The 22812-nt window shown below is 28.1% G+C and overlaps 1 protein-coding gene across 1 annotated transcript in view; it reads right to left on the reverse strand.

Annotated features, from left to right (window-relative positions):
* Positions 1-286: 286 nt before the first annotated feature.
* LOC107449023 (uncharacterized) overlaps positions 287-22812 on the reverse strand; it is a 116118-nt gene continuing 93592 nt past the window's right edge. Inside the window, exons 9-14 of the mRNA XM_016064418.4 lie at positions 21231-21359; positions 11020-11046; positions 9961-10005; positions 8933-8986; positions 6364-6775; positions 287-3310 (exon numbers count right to left, since the gene is read on the reverse strand). Of these exons, the coding sequence (XP_015919904.1) occupies positions 2868-3310; positions 6364-6775; positions 8933-8986; positions 9961-10005; positions 11020-11046; positions 21231-21359 (1110 nt within the window). The 3' untranslated portion in view covers positions 287-2867. The remainder of the gene's footprint in view (positions 3311-6363; positions 6776-8932; positions 8987-9960; positions 10006-11019; positions 11047-21230; positions 21360-22812) is intronic.

The raw sequence follows: 22812 nt of genomic DNA on the forward strand, positions 1-22812 counted from the left end.
AGATGTTAAACGTTTACTTTTGTTATTTTTAATGGAAATTATGAAGCTATCTGTTTGTAAATCCTTTAGTTATTTCCTTTAATTTAATTCTAAAAACGCTTGCTTTGGACTAATATGCTTTTAGTTCAATATAATGCTGTACTAAAATTATTTTTTAAATAAAAATAATTATCCTACTTTAGTAGTTTCAAGATCTGAATTAACTTTATGATTTTGGTTATCTAATGATACTCAACACTTTTTTAATTACGTAATATTTTTAAACAATAACGAAGAAAACAATGCATTGAGTAAATCACATTTTATTTTCGTAAAACATTTTACAATTATTTTGAAACCAAACAAAATGACAATGTAAGGAATTTTAAAACATTTTTGTTGACAAAAATTAAATTTTTTAAGCCATCATTACACTGAATTCCAAACTCAGGTTAATTTTCTATAAAAGGCACTAAATTGCTCTTTTCTTGCTAAGTTAAAGGCACTTTTAGCTACCACATTTTCTGGATTTGAAAAGTAAATTATCGCCTTTAATCAACAATTTTATAAAGATTAAGAATATATTAGCTTATTATAAATAACATTTATAAATTTAAATAAAATGAAAAGTCATAAATTAAAAACAAAAAGTATTGATTTATTATAACAAAATTATTTGAAACTATTCGCTTTCATAACATTTTCCCATTTATAATATACACATTCATTAAGTTCGAATATTTTCATAGATATTCTTATTGTAAAAAATATATATCCTATGTAAAATCGTAATGGTAAATAAATAGGTAAAACATAAAGTTTTTTATTACTTGATGCTATAAAAATATCAACAAATTATAAAGACATATCATCAAAGCAACCCAAGGAAAATGGCATTCTGGGGATTTCACTAAAATGAACAAAAATTTATATATATGAACATTTGATTGTTTGTTTACTAAAACCAATTGTATGCTAAAACCAACTATTGATTGTTTGTTTACTGAAATGTTTGGATCAATAATAAAAAAAGTTAGTTAAAAGAGCAGATAAATTAAGGTTACGGTGATTTGAATATCTGTCAAATATTTTTTATTAACTCTTTTTATATTTTAATTTTATAATTATTTTGATGGAAAGCTAAGATATCAGCACTAGTAGCTCTGATATGTAACCTTTTTAAAATAGTAGATTGTTTCTCTCCCAAAATTTATGTACAAGGTATTGCTATATTCAGGGTGTTTCGTAATACCCACCTATAATGCATATTTATAGAACCTTCTTATAAAAATAGAAAAGGACAGAAAATTGGATAAAAAATATTATTTAAGGCATTCGAACTCTGATTAGTGGTTGAAGTAGAGGAGGGAAAAGGAGGTAATAAAATCATTAAAAACTAGACTATTAGTCTTGCTTTCGCGTTTCACAAGAAACCACATCCTCAAACCAACTGTTTTAAATTATGATTTTTTTTCCTTAAATGTTTTTTTCCTAATTATCAAAGTTTTTTTATATCAGTTTTGCAACAATTCTAATATATATATATTAAAAACAACCATTACAGAACATTCTATGCATATGTATGAAGCAATGCATATAATATCTTTGTTTTGTTAAAAATCAAAAAAAAAATTTACATTGTAATTTTACACCAATTTTTTTACGTTTTTGATAAGTATCTTCAACAGCTCTTTATTGAATAAGAAATTGAGACTCTATTTTGGAAACATTCTCAGGTTGATTCTTTTTCTAGATTCATTTTTTATCTGTTTCCAAGAGTTGTTGGAATTTAAAGTAATTGTACACGAGATTGTTATAACAGCAAAGAGTTCTTTTGAGAAAATGTCTTTCTTTAGGAGAATCAAACCAACACCATTTAATTAAAATTGATCGTTTGCAAAAAAAATTCTTCAAATTGAAACTTTTTATCTAGAATTCATCTTCATGCAGTTTTTATAAATATGTTTAATTGTTTTGAATGAACCGAAATGCATTTCCTTTCATCAACATATTAACCTGCATAATTATTTTATTTCTTTAAAGGCACCTTTGGGTCTAAACAACATCTTTTGGATGATGAAAAAACTGCATAGACACAATCAAACTTTCTTGCATTGTACTTAATACCACCACAAAATATTTCTTTGCTTCCAGTTTAAACTGAAAGATGTTCTTACAGGATGTCTCAGAAAGAACCGACGATTTGAAAAAAAATTTAAGAAAAACTGAATGAAATAGAAACATATATTTCACTTCGTTCTGTTTGAAGAATTGGTATTTTTTTTTCTCCATATTTAAAAATTAGTTGCAAAGTCTAAAAACAGATGGTGCTGCTGACAACTAGACCTATCATGTAGCTGGCAAAGACGTCTGCATGTCGAACAAAATTATTTGCTCCGGGGTCTGTTAGTTTTGCCCTCAACTTTGAAAGCATTTGCTCAGTAAGCAATGCTTTCAAAGCAGTTAGCTATGATTTTCACAGTTAGCAATGCTTTCAAAGCAGTTAGCAATACTTTTCTCAGTTAGCAATACTTTTTGTTCAGTTACCGTCATTTTTTGTTCAGTTTATGTCATCTTTTTAACGAATGTTGCAATTAATTTTGAATCTTCGTGCGAACAAAGCGTTAGTTTATTCACACAAGTTATTCACAAAAATTACAGCAAGACGCATGAAATCGTACATTTTTATTCCATTCAGTTTTGTTTTGTTTTTAATCATCAGTCATTTTTGTGACATTCGTCAATAATCGGAACACAATACCATGATTACATTCTTTGTAAAGTTTCCTATTATTGGAGCCATCTGTGCGACCCTCTTTGGGAACATTTTGTTCCTGTCACAAACAAGAACTGAGATTAACTCTATATGTGTGAATTAACTCTATAATTTAAGGATCAAACAAGGCATGTCTATCCCTTATAGCTCTAGCGATCTCCCGATGAATCATGCCATCTATACTGCTTCCAAGTTGGGAAGCTGGTCTGGCCTGTAATTGAGTTTGGTGCTGTTTGTTCCATAGTTTGTTGCTCCCTGGGTACTTTACTGAAGAGATAGTGTGATTGTTGGCAACTGTTGTAAGATTTCCAGTGCTGTGACTGTTGTTTCTTGATTTCTCGTTTCCCGACAGAGCTCTAGGCAAGAAAGATTTTCCTCTCTCTTTGCTTCTGTCTCTAGAAGAAGAGGACGAACGCTTCTTGGTTGATTTCTTTTGGCTCTTTGGGGTTGCGGGTCGCTGAGGCAGGGGTGGAGGAATGTTTTGTACACCTAAGATGTCCACGCATTTGATTCGGTTCTGACCTGGCTGCAATATCACTGTGCCTGGAGGTATTTCTAAATGAGATAAAACAAATTTAGTTACATGCACTTACAGTATTAAACTTAGTATAACATGTGTTATGTTATTCCGTAAGAAGCATACAGGGAGCTCCTAAATAACTGTTCTTTTTTATGTTTTTTTATGTACAAAAAATGGCTTGTTTCTTGTCAAATAATACCACTAAATATTACACCACTTTAGTCAATAGATACCACTAAATTATGAAAGACAGAACAAAGATATTAAACCCGTCATCTCTACACTTCGGATTGTTTGGCGGAAAAAAAATACCTTTTTACCATGGAGGTCTCAGAAATTTTGGCAGCTTTAATTACAACAATGTGCGGTACTGCTGTTCCGCACATTGTTGTAGTTAACACATTCTGGATATGATGTAATCGAATAATAAATCCCACTATAGAATAGAATAAATAAATCCCACTATATGTTACTCTAAAGTAAGAACTGCTCTAGCCATTCATCTGGACCCGTGGCGGTGACTATGGTAACGAGGTACAACTATTTCAAGCAGGGGTGTGGGGTCATTGTTCAGGACAGGTTTTGGCACGGGTCGTCGAGAAAAAGGGAATCTTTTTCTTCGATGTACTGTGTTAACTTTAGAGTGAAGAGAAGCTACCCTCCATGAAATGCGCTATTCTTGTTTCCATAGCAGCAGACGGCCTCAGACTTAGTGACGGGGGGAGTTCTTACAGTAGACAAACATACCTCCATAAACGATATGTAAAATAAGCACTGTAGCTTAAACACTTGGAAGATTCATTTATGCTGATCTTTTCTCTCTGTCACAATTGAGAAATATATTACAAAGATAAAGATGAATAATTAATTGTCACTTTACTCCTACTAACCATTCAAAGAAACTGCCCTTTTAAATTATCCATGGAAGATTGAAAGATACTTGGTAAAAGGCATAGACATTAAGATGTTAAAGTTTCCAAATAAAAGAATAACAATTCTGAAGAATATTTTCGTAATTTTTTCGACGTGATTCTTTAGAGAAAGCGTGAGAATCATTTTTTCTGTTAAATTTGTTTAGTTTTGTACTTTAAAATCAGAGCAGTCGAAACAGTTTTATTCGTTTTCATGTTAAATCTTTCAAGTTTTGTCTTTTTACTAAGTGTGTAAACTTTTCCATCATGCTCAAACTGCAACATCCCCTGCCGGAGTGCATCCTGTATCACCTAAACATTACTGTCGAGGATCGATTTCTAAAAACATCAATAGTGTCCTCAAAGTTAATGGAACATTTGCACAATTTCAAAGATCTGGTTTAGAGCTCATCTAACCCCTGGGGATAACTACCACTACCACTTAATACATGGCAAATAAGAATTATAATTTTTAAAATCATTATTAATGATAAACCATTTATCACGATAGGTAAAACTACCAAAAAAATAATTTAAGTGCCGTAAAGTTTGGTTTAATTATCGAAATTCATTGAAATCTCTTTACAAGTATGGAAATTTTGCCAGATTTGTAATAGCTATATGAAACCATGACTCTCTTACCTTTGCCAAATTTTCCCAGTTTCCCGAAGCAATTAATTATTATAACATTTGCGTTAACATTTCTAACAGAAATTTTACTAATTAATTATAGAATGATTACAATATCCAGACGTCATAAAATAAATACTTGAACCTATTATTTTCTTTAGTAAAAAATTAAATTTTTAAAATCTCGTTCTATGAAATCAATATAAATGCTCTACTTTTAACATTTTCTGAAAACTCATTTACAATTTCTTCATAATTTACATAAACCAGTCGCATTTAGTCAATCGTTATCATTCTCTGATTTAACTAATAGTTACCATTAGATGTTTAGAATACTGTTCTGAAGTAAATGCTAAAACATCTTGTAAATGACAGAGAGTAAATATTTGTTGACATTAAATCATTCGTTAATAAGGTTCCAGGTGTATGCCAATTATTAAACAAGTATTCCTAGTTATTGAATCAACAAATATTTACCTGGCTTTTGAAATAAATGCAAAATAATTGAAACTTATATTTACACTTGTATTCTAAAAGGGGCAGGCATAATTTAAATACTAATGGAGAAATACTGTCTTCAATATCTAAATGTTCTATAAGTTGTCGTTTCGCTAAATGCTATATAGGAAATCTATATAGGATAGTGCTTTCCAAATAGCATAGAAATAATTAGCCATTAATATCGAGAATTGGTATTTTGTATTATAATAATTGTTTTAAAATACGAAATCAAACGTGAGGTATTTAAAAAATAATAATAAATCAGGATATTTTTAATTTTTTGCTCTTGTTCTTTCTCTTATTGGTAACGTATTAAGGTGGATTCTTTTTTACTAGAACGTGAAAAATTCGAAGTAACATTAATTCCCTGAGAATTTTATATTTTTACATTCGTTAAAATTCCAGCTTTAATTCAAATTTTCCACTATTATTTTTCTAGTTAGAAGTCAAATCTAGAGGAAGTCAAAACGTTTTACTATCTATATAGTTTTAAACTTATTAAAAGCTTTTAAATGATCTGATGTGCAAATTCAAGTATAGCTTTAAAAATGATTCAACATTTGAATCTAAAACTAACGTTGAAGATAAAAATTATTTTATTTTATGGATGGTATCGAACATTTTGCAAATAACGTAAAATTAACCAATTTAAACAAACAATTATCAAAATAAATAACGAGGATGTCAACAATAGCAAAGACAGCTTGATGAATGTCTGAAATATTTGATCCGATTTGATATTAATCATCGGTATTTTAATATTTATTCGATGCTTTAATATTCGATTAAGATAGACTAGGAAAACCATCAGTTTTGGAAATACTGGCCAAGCGTATACCGGATACTGGCATTTAGTTATTATTCATTTTGTTGCGTAGTCTTAGGCAATGATTTAAGGGTTAAAAAATTTACCATACTTTAAATAATTTCTGTTACGTATAATAGTTAGTTATACGTAAAGTATTTATTTAGAATAGTATTTTATTTAAATACAGAATTTTAGCATAGACTTAAATCATTTGCAATACAAAGCTAAATACGATTACCAGTTACTCCTCCACTAGACCGGGATCTCCTGCATGCTGTCCCTTCCGAGAACCTGACACGCACGCTACTGTGCCGTTTTTCCATTCTAATTCCTGGGACATCCGGATAGTGCCAGTCGTTGGCATCCAGCTCTGAATCGAGTGCTGAATTGCTGCTGATTCCAGAATCGGAGAGTTTGGGATGATTGGGTGGCAGAGGAGGTGGGGTGTCTGGTATCCTGAAATCTGCCCCGTTTTCAGGATTCAGTATAGATCCGGCTGGAATGGTGGGAATATCTATGAGTATCTCATCCAGTTCAGAATCGTGGTGAGTGGGCTCCATAGATGGTATTGTCTTGTAACGGGAATTTGGTGGGGCCGGTCGACCAGACTCTTCATCAGAGGAAGACGATGACGTGGCCATTACCCGAGACTGAGAAATGATAATATATGTATATATATATCGTGTATTTCTTTAAATTTCTACTGTTGAATAATAGTTAAAATTGATACTTTTATTATTGCGCCACATACAGAGTATCCTAGAAATTTTAATCAAGAAATAACGTCAAATGGAGAAAGAAATGATATTATAATTGTTGGCTAATATTTTTTTTAAAAAATATTCAAAATAATAAAGCAAAGTTTACAGTTTTTAAAATGTATAAACGAAAAAATGAGTGAGTGTAAATATTGCCCAAACGTTTTTAACTTTTGAATTTATTCCTTTTGAATTTAATTGCTTTTGAATTTGTAACTTTTGAATTTATTACTAATAATAATTAGTAAATGAGGAAGATAATGGCATTTAAGATTTAAAAAATAGTACTTTTCAAAATGATTACAGAACATGTTTGCATACTACTAGGTGAGAAGTTCACCAACACTCAATTAATTTCAATATTATTTCCATTAGCAAAATTTTTTACACAGTTAATGTATTGCTATTATATAAGATTATTTGTTGCATAACAATTATTTATTTATTTCTACTGTGTACGATTTTTTCCACATAAACTCTTTACATAGCTAATTTACAACTATGATGTAAGAGTATTTTCAGCAGAACTTTTTTACATAGTTTAATTTTAATTATTCTCTAACATTTGCTACGTAACTAACTCCTTTACATAATTTATTTACAACTATTTTGTAACATAATTTGCATGTAACATTATATGTAACATAATTCCTTTACACAATTCATTTATAACTTTTATGTTAGATTATTTGTTACATTCTTAGAACCCTTTTCTCTAATATGTAGTATTATTAGCTAAATAATTCATTAAGTGTTGTAGTATAGTTAAGTACCTATTAAATGTTGCAGAAATATTTTCAGTTTTCGTTTATCGTAATAGTAAATGAAAACAGAATATGCTGTGCCAGCTACATGATCTATACCGGGTTACCATTATAGTATTTGGAGTGGATTTTGTTTACTATTCTCTCATTCTCCTATTTCCTTCTAAATTTCTTCTTCATAGGTGTAATTAGAATTTTTTTTATTTCGTCAGTTTTTTTTATTAATTTGAAACTAATTTGCTTAATGTATTATGCGTGTTTAGCGTATACGTTGTAGTTTCTAATGACATTTGGGCAAGACAAGCACACCAACCATTAGTCTTTTTTCAAATTAAGTCAGGAAGGTGCGTCTTTCAGTTGACATGAGAGCACCACAAAGATGAAAGTACCTTTTGGGTCGGAACCCAACGGATAGATGGCAGCACCACTCATCCGGGAGGCCACTTTATCATTTTAGAATTGAGAAAGCTAACTAAATACTAACTCAACTCATTAAATTGAGAACATTCATCAATTTAGTTAGTCGAGGATCGAATCCCGATCACTCAGGATTCAGGACCATCGGGGTTCTCTAACCACTCGGCTAACACGGTTCACGTTTAACGTTTTGTTTAACGTTTTACTCATTCGTTAAAGATTATCCAATTCAAATATATTCAATGTTAAAAAGTAAATAAATAAAGCTTAAACAAAGCTATGTTTTTAATTCTTTTGAGAGAATATTATAAAAAGAAATTTGTGTTTTAAAAATAATTTGAGGAAAACAATTTTACGTCGATTTCTTTAAAGTCTGATTTTCGGTTTTCTTTGTTATTATCTTGTCCTTAATCTTATTTTATCTCCGTGTTACAATATTTTCTGGATATTAACACAATTTTTTGCTCATCAAACTGACATTACTAGTTCACGCTTTATACTACTGATATAGAACATAGCTTTTTTGACAGGGCTAACCAGGTTGATTGTTTGCGAAAACGCTATATACGAAACATTACATTTTGTGTAAGCTCTTAATTCTAAATAAATAAATAATTTGTCTATGCGCATAAAAAAGGCAAAATGTATATTTTAAAATCATTTAATTATAAATGACTTTCAAAAACCTCTTTTCTGTTTCTAACTCGATTATTACAATGTTAAAAAATATGAAAAGAAATATATTAAAAATATTTTCTCCTTCAATCTGATAAAAAAAATTTATAATTTTGTTTATCATTTTATCTTTTTTTATAATTTTTAAAGAAGTAATGAAAAACAATGTAATTTTTTGTCTTTGATTCATTACCTTTAAAGCCAAATCTTGCAGTCTTTGCTCCACATTGTTCCACTGACCTTTAAGCTAAAAGAAACGAAGAAAACTGAATTAATAGGATGTTTTCTTTGCTTGTAGCGAAAAAATTTAATCTGGTTAAAAGTTTTTCCAGAAGTAATTTTCAAAAGCAGTTTTTTCTTCCTTGCAAGCAGCGTAAAATAATTTGATTAAAATGGAATGTGTTTAAATAATTGAGGGGGAAGCATTTTTTAAAGCAAAATGCAAATTTTTTAGGGATTTTTTTTTAATATAAAACAAAAGTAATAATAATAAGTAAAAACTAAATCAGCAATTAAAACTGTATCTATAATTAAGTAAATATTAAAATTTGATTAAAATACTTATTTACGAACAGATCTAAAAAAATCAAACTTAATGTTTTGGAAAATAATTAAAAATATTTAATGTAACTGAAAACAACCGAAGTATTAAATCCGATTCTCGAAAAAAAATCACTAGGGATTTTTTTTCAGAAAAATTTCTTCGAGTATGTATTTTATTAAAAGTTTTAATTAAGAATCGAACAAAAAAAATTAGGCAAGACTTTTTTTTTAGTGTTTCAAAAATAGATTAAATCACTTTGACGAAATCAAAATAAGTCATTTTTACAATACAATATGATATTGTAACACAGATTCCTCATTAGCAAAAAAATTTAAGATTTAAAATAATTTCAGTTTTAAATATGTTAATAAAGGTATCACTTTAACTTATAAAACAAAAGTTAAAACAAAATCAGTGGAATATTCTTCGAGAATTACCAATTTTAAAATTAAACTTTTTTTAAATATCAAATTTTATTTAGCTATTTTTTAATTATGTTAATAAAATTTTTAAGTTTTGCATTTGACCAAAAATACCAATAATAGTTTCTTAACGTTTATTCTTTTGATTCTCTATTACTTTTACTTCTTTAACTTTCTTAAACAAATATTCAGTTTCTGACATAACTTCGCTTTAATCATTTATTCTTTAGTTTAACAACAAATTTTAAAATTTACCTGCTTGTGTATGCTAATAATCCCTTTACGTTCATCTCGAAGTCTCTAAAAAGATAAGAAGTATATCAGTCAATTAAAAAATAAACTGTTGCTAAAATCGACAAATTAACAAATGCTGTACTTTCAACGTAAGAAGATGATTAACATTCGGAGAGTTAATTTCGACGAGAGACTGCTATTGTGCTGAAAAATTTTCCCTGGTATAAAGCGTTTTATTTGGTGCCAAATTTCCAGCCAGTTAATTTTAAAATAAATTTTCAAATACTAGGCATTATTTACCGTGTTTTTGAATTCTGAAAAAATGCTTTCATGTTCAACTCAAGAGCCGCGTTGTCTCAGGAGACTACCATATGAGGGGACCCAGGTTTGAATTTCAGCGATGACTACCAGATGCGAATCTTTCTCCCGGTTAGCACAACTACAGTTCTGACATAAAGTATCCATAATTAGTGCGATACATATTTACTTTGTATCTTTTATAAAGAAGACTTGTTCCCATAGAGGAAAAATCCGTTGTAGCCACTTATTTACTTTGCAGCTTTTACAAAAAAAACTTACTTTTGTATCGTTAAAAACCATTCAGACTAAGTGTTTCCGTCGTAGTTTTTACGGAATAAACTTACTCTTGTTTGATTTTAAAAAAAAAGAAACTTTGAGTTTACAGATTTGCTTCTAAATTTTACGGTTTCGCCCCAGCAATCCAGCTACCAGTTTCAAAGTGTTAATCTCACGGAAAAATTTTTTTAAAATTCTATAACTACTTAAATCTAAAAATTAATATGATACATATTTAGAGTCATCAATTCAAATATTGGATTAATTTAAATTAACAAACAAATGAATTTAATTTAACGAACAAATGAATTTATTTCAACAGTACAAACTTATAAAAGTTACACAAATGTCGACTTTTTTTTAAATTTCTTCTTCAATAAATTCTGAAAATTCAATTTAATTTCAGGTTATCTCTTTAGCTTTAATTGTCACAATATATTTAAATAAGTAATCATAATCATCTTCGATCCACAAATTACAATGAAAACATATCATAAAACTTACTTTCAAAGCCTCCTTCAAAAGTTGTACCTAAAAAAAAGTATAACAGTTTAATTAATGATCAAATCCATTTTTCAAACAGTTATTTCTCCAGTAAACACATTGAAAGTAAACTATGAAATAGTATTTATTTCAATTAATAGATTGTAAGAAATAGAATGATTTGATTAATAACCAATTGCGCTTGAAAGAACCGATGATTTAATTTATGGCAATTATCCAAAAAGGGGACGGAATAAAATATGCCATTTAGGACAAAAAGGAGCAAAAGATTTAAAGTCCCTGTGGAGGCATTTCAAAGTAAATTATATTTTTTGTTTGCATTTCAGTTTCAATTGGAAAGTAAAACAATGCAAAATGAAAGTGAAGGTGGTATGCGAAAATAAAACTCATTTATCTAAAACTAATTCCTTCAACTGAAGTGAAATGCATGCTATTTTGAAAACGGTTCTTACGTAAAAAGAATTCTAATGATTTGCATACGAATAGACTTGAGTTTTCACGTTTCCTTAAAAAATTGAATAAAGGAAATAAAATACATTGTTCCTGTCTTTGATAGTGGAAAATGCGGATTATTTAAAATCGCGCCTGGTCTTTTGTAGTTTATAGATAGGGCATACAAATAGAAAAAATAATTGAAAACTTAGAATTCATTATGATATACAGATATCAATTAGCTATGCAATGATGAAAATGATAAAAACCAAAGAAAATTTACAAACTAAATGCTGCTTTTTTTTCAATCGAATAGGGAATAAAAACTGTGGATAATAAAATAAAATAAAAAAAGAGAGTGGATTTAAAAACATTATTATATTTATAAATATAATTATTAAAGTCAGGACAACATAAATAATGTTGAAAGAAAATGAAATTTTATTCTGGAATATAAAGGGATATTTCAAAATGGCAAAATGAATTTATTTATGTAACACATAATTATGATTTGTATAATGTATTATTGATAAAATCGTCATGAAAACTTTATCATCGCTTATGAGTGCAGGCTTAGTATACTAGCATTAAATAGGTTAGTATGCTAGCATTGGATAGGTTAGTATACTAGCATTATGTAGGTAGGTATGCTAGCAGTAGATAGATTAGTAAAGTAGCATTAGATAGGTTAGTATACTAGCATTAGATTAGGTTAGTATACTAGCATTTGATAAGTTAGTATACTAGCATTAGATCGGTAAGTATACTAGCATTAGATAGGTTGATACATTAGCATTAGATAGGTTAGTATACTAGAATTAAATAGGTTCGTACCTAATATGATGTTTAAATTGTTAACTGAGAAAAAAACCGTTTATTGACTGCTTTCATCTAACACATTTAAGCAACCAGAATTTTATCGCACCAAATAGAACTGTCTAATAAAGCCACTTAGTTTTTTTGCAGATACTACATATTACAACTCTAAGGGCTATTCTGTCAGTATTATAACCGACAGAACCGACAGAATAGGGGTTCGTATCCCAGCGTTGACACACCGATATTTTCTCCATTCTCCACATGAAGAGTTTCCAGCGTTCTACACTCCTCAATTTGTGAAACTGGACTGTTAGAATACGATCCTCTCATTCGCTCATGGATAGCAGCTTCATAAGACTGCTTCATACAAAAAAGGCTAGCATTTTTACGCTAGTTGGAATTGGTTAAAAACCATATAGTTTTGTATTCATGGTTTTATTCATGGTTATAACCATACTTGTTATAAACGGTTACAAAACCATAAAGATAAAAAATGTTCTTCACTGTAAATTTTACGGTTAATTGAATGGGGAGACTACTGCAGTTATTTTACCGAACTTTTAAAATCAAAAGTCTAGCCATATAGTATCGGAGAATTAAATGTTTATTTTTTTCGTCGACCAACAACAAAGATATAGCAAATTTTATATCTTATCTACGCATCCTTAACTGAAAATCTCGTTTTCTAAGCCTTGGTCTCTTTAACTAAAATCCGCAAGATTTACTGTCGAACAGCGCCAAGAAGTTGGGTTCCAGTTTCTGTCCATGATCGATAGAGTTTTAGATGACAAAGAAAATGCTAATTATCCTTTAAAAGGAGATTTTTATAGTCCTTTAATGGATTTCTCAACTTCTCACACACTTGATTAATCTTTTCCAATATCGATATTCTTAAGTAAGCTGTTTTTAAAAGGTATTTAAGCTAGTTTGTTACGTAGCTAGCAGAAAAAAAATTCCAAACCAAATTTGAGAACAAAAATTCAATCTGCGAAATATACCGTTGACAGGAGTTTTAATTTAAATATAATGAAATAAGTTGAGTTAAATTTATGTCGCAGAAAAGTTATCAAATTTTTTTTTCAGCTGTTTCATAGTTTCTATCAACTACATATTTAGTAAACACTTAGTGAATTATGAGATTTAATCTCCTCATTTAAATATTAATTTAAACTTAAAATGAGATGCCATTAATTAGCGCTATTAGTTAAACTTATGATAACTACTTATCTGTTATTTGGAAATCAGGAAAAACTTACGACGCCAAATTGATCGCAGTGTTCAAAAATATTAAAAAGAGAGACACTTACTACTAAACTTGAACTTGTTAATAAAATACTTCAAAGAATTCAACTTTTGAAGGCTCTGTTTTATGTGTTTCCATGCGTTTCCTTTCATTAGTGTTGTTTCAATTCAATTAAATGATATAAAATTTAAAATCTACCAAGAACAAAAAAATAACCGGCTGACATGGATAATTTTCGCCAACCTTTAACAGGTACCAAGCTAATGATCAGGCATCTTAAAGCAAAATTATTTATGACTTTAATTAATAGTTGAAACAAAAATTCTGTTCAAACAAAGAAACCCACTAATACTAAAATATAATATAATTCCTACTGTTTTCCTTTGTAAATAATACTACAGTTTCGTCAAAAATTCTTAATAAAAGTAAATTTTCTACTTGAATAAATAAGTATCAATAAAAATCCATTTTTCTCTACATAAAATCAGATATAAATTCCCCAAATGCAAAGAATTAAACTATAATATAATTAATACATCAAAATTCTGATTTAATTAATGATTATAAACTCCGATACGGCAAATAAGATACGCTCAATAGTTGGTAAAGCTTTGCCTGCTACTAGAGTCTCGCGTGCAGGATAATTAATCTGCGATGATAATTATTGCATGATTAATTCAAACCCAAAATAATGAATGTCAGTCGGGTTCAAGAAACATGCTTGTCAAATGCGTGTTTGAATGAATAATATTTTCAGAAAATTTCCACGCAAATGGCAACAGCCAGAATCTCGTATAAAACGAGAAAATAAGATTTCGACGAGAAATTGAATTAATTTATACGAATCGCGGCAGATTCTTAATTCAATGTTCTGATCGAATTAAAACGCTTTCTTCGTTCGAGAACTAAGAACGACATATTCTGTGGGTTTATTTGCATATTCAAAACAGCGTGAAATCTTTTAAGAAAGGAACGTTTGTAGGTGAGTGGCTAAGCAAGAATTACATTTGAGACAATTTAAATTATTTTAATCTCGACGGATGTTGGGAATTAAGTATGGCTTTAATTCAATTCCTAGTTAAAGTTAATAGCCCGAAAATTCTATAATTAAAAATCTATTTTTTTTTAAAAAAAAATGAATTTTGTGAAGTAATTTATAAAGTTTCTAATCAAGTTGTATTTCAATTAATTATTTAATTTTACTGCAGTGTGTAAATTATTATTAAATTAAAATAATTATTTTCATAGCCTAGCGATAGATGTTGTGGTAGAATTTCTATCTATTTAGATGATGTAGTTAGATTTCTAAAACTTCTCTTTTTCTTCTAAAATAATTATTATATTGTATTTGTTTTTCTAAGTATAGATTAAAAAGGTCGTTATATGCTCTGTGATGAATAAGAGAAATCTTAACGGTTAAAAATATGTAAACAGTATTTACCGAAAAAGTTTTTTTTCCTAAATAAATCCAAAATAAAAATCAGAAACCCTGAATAACTTTTGATCTAATGATCGGATCTTCACGTTCTAGGACTCATTCTTTATGGTTTGAGGGGGTGACCTCAAATGCGCTAATTTATTAGTGTAGACTATATTTTAAGTTATCAGATACAAAAATTTACTTTTTTTCTGAATAGACATACCTTGTTTTGACGGATTCGGGTTTCTGACCCCCGAAATATAGGGAATAGCCGCAATCTGGAAAATATGGTCACAATAGTTAAAACAGGAGAGCACTCCAAAATTTGGACCCCTTGACGTTAATTTTACTTTTTACGTATTTCGTATTCGTTCGTAATTTTAAAATTCGCTTATCCAAACATAATTCCTCGCAAAAATTTTTCCGTCATTTTAAAGAATATAACTTACATAGCAAAATACAAACTTTAAGCAAAATCGGTCAAATAGTTCCTGAGAAATTGAATTTTAAACATCTGACTTTTTAATGATATTTAATTTCTTCAAATTTTATCCGATTTGCCATAAAATTTAACAGCGTGAATTTTAAAGATGTAGTCTCCAATGAAAGTTTTATTAAATAATCAATATTTTTATTAAATAATCTATAAAAACTGTATCATTTACTTTTTCGAGGGGACAGTCACGTATTACGCACCAGCAGGAAACATCTCAATCATTGTGAAAAGATAAAGCTGTTAAGCATTCTATTTATTTAGCAGTTTATTTGTAGATGGGGGTAATAATAGTTTGATTTACTTAATTCACCTCAATTCAGCTCAAAATAAAAACTAAATAGTTACACTTTGGACAAACATTGATTAGATATGTGATTAGGCTAACATTGATTAAAGTAAAAGCAAAATAAGGCTACATTTAAGCTACTACTTTTCATTTTTTCCGACCCTGATTTTGTACGAATGCATGTATGACTCATCAGTCTCAAGAATTTAAAATTAATCCTAAGTTAAGAAACTCAACATGAAAAATTCTTATAATATTCTAAGTGATGTGAAACTTTGAGTTTAATGCAAAGGGACTTGAAAAAGCTCTAAATATACCATGAATATTCCTGTGTTAAAGTAACTCCGGTTAAAAGTGTCTTTCGTTCTATTTCCACATGATATTTTTCACAATCAGAATTTCAACTGTTTTAGTAAAGATTTTTCGGTATAAAAAGTACCTCCAATTATGCCGATTCAATTAGCTGCAATTTTCAGATATTTTGAATAAAATATCTGGAATAGATTTACCCTCATAATTGATTTGAAAGTAAATTTATCAATTTTAATTTAAAAACTAAAATTCAATACTTTGAATTTTATAAAAGTACTGTTCACAACTCCGAAGATAGATCAATAATGGCTTACAGTGCCTTCTTAAACCGTGGGAAGTTTCCATTTCCACGAAGCGGAAAAAGGAGTTAGTTTGACTTAAAAATGTCTTTGAACACGAGTTTTTCTTTATAACCAAAAAAACTTCTCCCTTTGAGTTGGGTTTAAAAATAAAAGACTTCCGTAAGAACAGTACATCTTAATATTTGCTTCGAATTCGATACAAAAGTTTACAAACCCATAAAATAATTTGTAACACAAAACATATCTTGCTTAGTCTTGCATAATAATAACAAGAAGTATGAATTTTAAGTTTAAAACAAATTATGAAAAATGCATTCTTCCAAAATGTTTTAAGTTTGGCTTCTAATTTTGGATTTGGATTTCTGATATTAAATTTATGTTCCATAGTTTTTTTTATTTTTTATTTTAATGTTAAGCTGCTTAATATATGAAAAATATCCTCATTTCGTTTATTAAAAATGACAATGTAGACTTTCCCTTTTAATTTATTTTCAATAAAAAAAGCTTTTAATGTTTATAATTAAAGACTTTAGATTTGCAAGTAAATTTTATAAAAAAAAACATAAAACTTAATCTATTTAAATAGAGGAAATTGCTGCCAAAAAGTGGAAACTGTTGTCATGCGTGCAGGAATCAAAATGATAAAACTAAAAGAATTGAACACTTTCAAAGCTATAGTAATGATCAAAAATTCATGCTTCAAGAACATTACTTTAATTAAACTTTTAAAATCAAAGTTAAATAATCAAAAAAGAGCAACAGAGTCTCTTGAAAAATTTGTTATTTTAGTTACTTTTATGGCGTTTTTCATTTTATAAAAAATGCAATTGAACAAAATAATATCTTCCAAATTATCTTCCATACATAATATCTTCCATGAATTCCACACATTTTCAAAGCAAACGAATAATTTAAAATACTTCATTGTTTCATTAGAAGAATCGTCTGATCGATTGAAATTAAGAAAGTTCTACTCCTTCATTGTGATGGCATCTATTGTCCAATAAATAATTTATTCCGGGAGAAAACGAATTTTAAGGAAAAGCTCCCTTTTATCGACAAGATAAAATCGAATTAACTCGGAAATGGAATTCATTTTTCCTTCATTATTTACGCTTCTTGACTCCATTTGCGTGAATAAAGCTTCAACTACTTTCGAACAAATTTCCTTTCTCATTTAATTCACTTCCTTTTCTGATTGCTTATCAAACACTGAAATTCCTTGTTTTACGAATTTTAAAAAAAAAACTTTTAGCACTTTATAATAAGGGCTTAATAAAACAGGAAACCAAATTAGTGCAAAAAAAATATTTAAATGCATCTCTCAAAAATGCATATTTAATTTTTAAATAAAAGATAAAAATGTAAGAGTGGAAAAGAGAATGAAATAAATTAATAAGTAAGAAGCACCATGCCATAAATTAGGATAAATATCGAAAATATTTATTCCGTCACTTATAAGTTTAAGTTAATTTAGCAAAGAAAATTTGACGTTTTAGTGACTCAATTTTATTACCCATTTAAAGCTTAATGTCATAGAAAATTATGGGCTTTTTTCTATGCATTAAGTAAGAAATGTATTTTTCTAGAGAAGAGCACAATAATATTTTCAACTCATTCTGAATACTGTAACACAGTGTGTTAAAACTATTTACGAATTGAAAAAAATTAAGGAATCAAAAATAATAAATGCTTTTATTTTTTTCAATTGATGGTTAAGATTAATTAAATTTTAAATTTGTAACACGTTTTTTTGAATTTACTTACTAATTAAGCGCATCAATTTACATTTAGATATGATAATTTCTTTTGAGAGAAATATGGCTACTTTAATATTTCAGCATTTTAATTTTCGATATTTAAATAAAATGCTGACTGTGGAAAATGCAAATTTTAATAATTTCCTGGCAGCTACAAGCAGAACTTATCATTATTTCACATATGAATTGAAATTATCTTAAAATTCTGATCACATCTTGATTCACTAGAGTGCTTATATTCATTTCCTCTGAAGCTTTGTTACTGGTTAAAATATCAAGTTTTAATCATCTCTTAAATGATGCAAATAAAAACGAGCTTTTGTAATATACTTCTATCAAAACCGAAGGCCAAATCAATTGTCTTTTGAAAGTGATGCAATCTATTTCAACTGTTCGAGGTCTGACAAAAAAATCTCATTTTTATCACATTAAAAAAACGTTTTTTTTTAATGTTTATTTCATTTATTATTCAAATATTTACTGCTTTAATATTAATCATGCATATTTTGACAATTATAATTAATTGTAAAATATGATTCTACATAATCTATGCCATTATTTTCGATATAATGTTAATCTTTAGTATATATAATAATATCTGAAAATTATTGATCAAGTGCAATAAAAAGTTTCTAGATCAACTGGCATTATACGAACAACATTTTATCGAATATGTATTTCTATCATAGTAGCTCCATTTTGTAATATCTCTGGATCATCAAATAAACTTCATAATTATCATAATAATATTTTGTTATTCCCATTAACATGAGTTTATACATTATTTCCGCTCCCTTTAGCTAACGAGTCATCATTTTGAAGTTAATTTTCAATGAGTACATAAGGTAACTAAAGCGGAAACTCATCGTTTGTGCTCATTTGTCATGGCTAGTTATTCTAAACTTGCTCTATTTGCTTAATATCATAACTTTGAAGTTTTATTATGGTCTAAAGGGTCATTTGTGTTGGATTCCGTAGTAAATATGCATCAGAAAAGATATCCATTTTCAAGTACTGTACAACATTGACTAGTAAAATATATATGTTGAGCCAATCTAATTATAATTAAAGTATCTACAATTAAAGTATCTATAAAAATGTAAACTTTTTTAAATATATATACATATAATTATTATTAAAAGCATTTATTTATTGCTTAGTTGTAACTTAGAAACTGCTCTTTGTAAATAAAATCGTGGCTCAGCTATTGGTAGGATTGAATATTAAGTTTTAAAAGCGCAAGAAACAGATTCGGCTATGCTGCTCTAATATGAGCTATATTGCATAATAAATCAAGTCTGATGAGGAAAAAGGGGAAATTAGAGACATCTTAAGGTTGTGGAATTTCCTAAAGATAGAAAATTATTTTAGATAATCCATGATTGGATTTTTTACCACAAAATATCGCATAAAAAAATTTATTTATCATTTGTCGAAAAGATGGTTTAATTTATACTAGCTTATATGAAAAAAAGTATATCATACTTTTTCTTTTGTTTAATAAAACTTAGACCGAAAGAATTAATTAATTAATGAAATGCAAGGAAATTTTCGATGTGTTTGTATTAAAAAGACAAATTCTTAAATTTAGTAAAGAAGATTTATATGAAACTTATTTCGGAATTTGAAAGAATGTCATTTGCTCATATTTACATATTCTAAGAAAGATTATATCTTTAAGTTAATTTTCATGTTTAAAATTTTTTCACTGCTTAAAATAATTGAAATATATTTCGCTCCATACAAACTAACATATTAAGTGCTGGAATATTTTTATAGAACAATCCAATGGCATTAAAAAAAATTGTAGTTATAAAAAGATGTGTTGTTGAAGTGTGACAGGTTCTCGATTAACCATCAACCCTCTCAATATCTCACTGTTTCTTTTTTATTATTATTAAATAATGCAACAGAAGTCATAAATAAATATACATATCTGCGATTAACATAAGAGAAATTCATCTACAAAAATTATTATAGTAGTTAATATTATTTAAAGTCATAACATCATAAAGATTTATTATTTGAGAATGTAGTAATTACACGTGAAAGAAAGAAAACTTTTCATTTTATGATGTGTTCTAATCGAGCAGCCATTATTGCCCAAAAATTAATAGCGAAAATGATTTTTATCATAATAAGCTTAAAAGATATAAAAATATTTGGCTATGAAGATTTTACCATAATAACAACAATATGGTAATAATGGTGAAATAAAATAATTTTTGTCTGCAGTGTTGGGTTGTTTTAATCTTGAACGAGAAATCCTAACGAACACTAATTTTAGTATTGATGTAAGCAACTAAGATCCTCCAAGCAATAATTCAAATAAAATTATCTTTTTCTGCTAAGGAAATTGAATTTATCTCAATAAATTTACTCACACCGAGAAATAATGTATGGTATGGTTAAATACAGTTTAAAAAAACCTTACTTATATTCAAGTGATAGAAAAATATTTTAATTGTGATTTTTTAACATCTGTAAGCCCTGCATTTTCCTGATTTCCAACATTTAGTATTGATCATAGCAGATCTTTTAAACATACTTTACATCATTTGTTTTGAACTGCCATATCAATAATTATGTAGAAGAGAAAATTAAAGTTTAGGTTATTTTAAGAAGGCTCATTTGTCTTATATAATGCTTTTTATTTAATAATATGCTATTTTTCTAAATATGGTCAAAGCTACCAGAACATGGTAAAATTTACCTTTCACACAAAAGAGCACGGTAATTTTTACTGAAGTACTTTGGTAATAATTTTTGTAAAATTAGCAACAACATATAGATTTATAACATGTGATAAACTTTGGTAAATATTTGTTAATTTTATTATGATTTCTTAGACTAGAGCATAGCATAAAAATCACTTATTTGATTAAATTTACTTTTCAGTTTTGCATTTTTTTACTAAATTTGTGGTGATAGGAACTATAATTTTGAAAACCAGAACTTCCGTGAAACTGTTACTTTGGTTTTTATTACCAGAATTACTGTTTTTTTTTTTTTTTTACCAAAAGTGTATCATTACCATACAATATGGTAGTTTCACCTTAACTTTTTTTCCGTGCAATGAAACTTATGCTCATAACAGACTTACATTCTTTAAATTCCTTCCAATTATCTAAAACCTCTTACCTCCTTTCTAAGGTTTATGTTTTCATGATGTTTCTGTAGAACGTCTTGTAAATCAACGTGTAATTCTTTCCATTTATCTATTTCGCCCCAAATTCTGTGAGGGCTATTTCCAAACTTCTGTCTTAATTGCTGCAAAATTAAACTCATTATTTCTTCATACTAAACAATAAAAGTATTAAAAGCATTATTAGTATTAAAAGCATTATTAAACTGACTCTCACTGAATGGTGTTGCATTTTAGTAGTTGACGTTTCAGTAGTTAATGAAAAAAATTTTCAAGTTTGAATCTACTGAATTCTTAACTTAAATTCATAATTCTAAGTGAATTTGAAACGTTCAGAAGTACATTGTAAAAAAAACTTACGGTGTGTAATACTTATCCAAATTTGGTGTTGAAAATCTCAAAAAATTGAGTGAATTATTACTTTATTTCAAGTTAATACGGAATCGAGCATTCCTACACATTTCAAAAAGTGTAGTTAAATCTTAACACTAATCATTGATGAAACTTATACCAATCTGCAGATAGTTGGTAACGATGCCGTTTTTGGAGTTCTGTAAATTTGACGAAAGATTATATGAACTATTTAACTAAATTAATGTAAAATGTTGGTATGTCATGTAATAAACATATAATAAATGCTTTTGGACAATTATTAAAAGTTTATAGGTGAATAATTGTGCAATACCAATGCAAATTTGGTGTTGAAAATCTCAAAAAATTGTGTAAATTATTACTTTATTTCAAGTTAATACGTAATCGAGAATTCTTGCATACTTCAAAAAGTGTACACCAAGTAGCGTAAAAAACCATTCAAGATGTATCACTACACCAAGAAGTATCCTTGGTTTTGGTGTAATGGAATACTCAGTGAAACACCAGTTTGATGTAAAATAGTTGCCACTCTATTTTGGTGTTCAAATAAACGAGAACTTCTTACAGTGTATTTGCTGGATATTAAACTTCTTTTTTAAAACATGCTTTACAGCATAAATTTATGCAAAAGTTTTTAAAAAAAAGATAAACCTTACGCTATATAGGATGCAAATTTAAAAAATAATTTTAAAAAATCTAATAATTTAATTTTTTCAAGAAAATTAAGACAAATAAGTTAATAAATTAAAATATCCTGTAGGAAAATGCTGAATGAAACAAGGAAAAGATATTTTGCTATAATATGCTAGAGCAAAATGAGCGATTGCGTTAAAATTTTGTAATTTGCCACTTAAAATTGCATCATTTAAAATAATACAAAAATTTGTACACCTTACAATTCAAAAACTTTTGACTCTCATTAAATAAAATAAGAAAATATTATTAATAAGTTATCTTTTGCATGGAATTATCTTTACATAAAAGAATTTTTTTTAAGTAAGCAAAAATATTTCGATTAGCTCAAAAAGTGCTTGAGATATGATGCAATACGCAATGATTATGAATGAACATTAATGGGTTCTAATTTCGATCTCTCTCCTAAGTCCCTATTGGAACCATATTTCCCAGATAGATTACCCCATTTATTTTGGGGGAATCAAATCCGTCAAAAAGGTATGTTTATTCAAAGAAAGAACGTTATTATGT

Source organism: Parasteatoda tepidariorum, chromosome 1 (assembly GCF_982258835.1).
Source record: "Parasteatoda tepidariorum strain Cologne lab strain chromosome 1, Ptep-v5.0, whole genome shotgun sequence".
In the NCBI taxonomy this organism is placed as follows: Eukaryota; Metazoa; Arthropoda; class Arachnida; order Araneae; family Theridiidae; genus Parasteatoda; species Parasteatoda tepidariorum.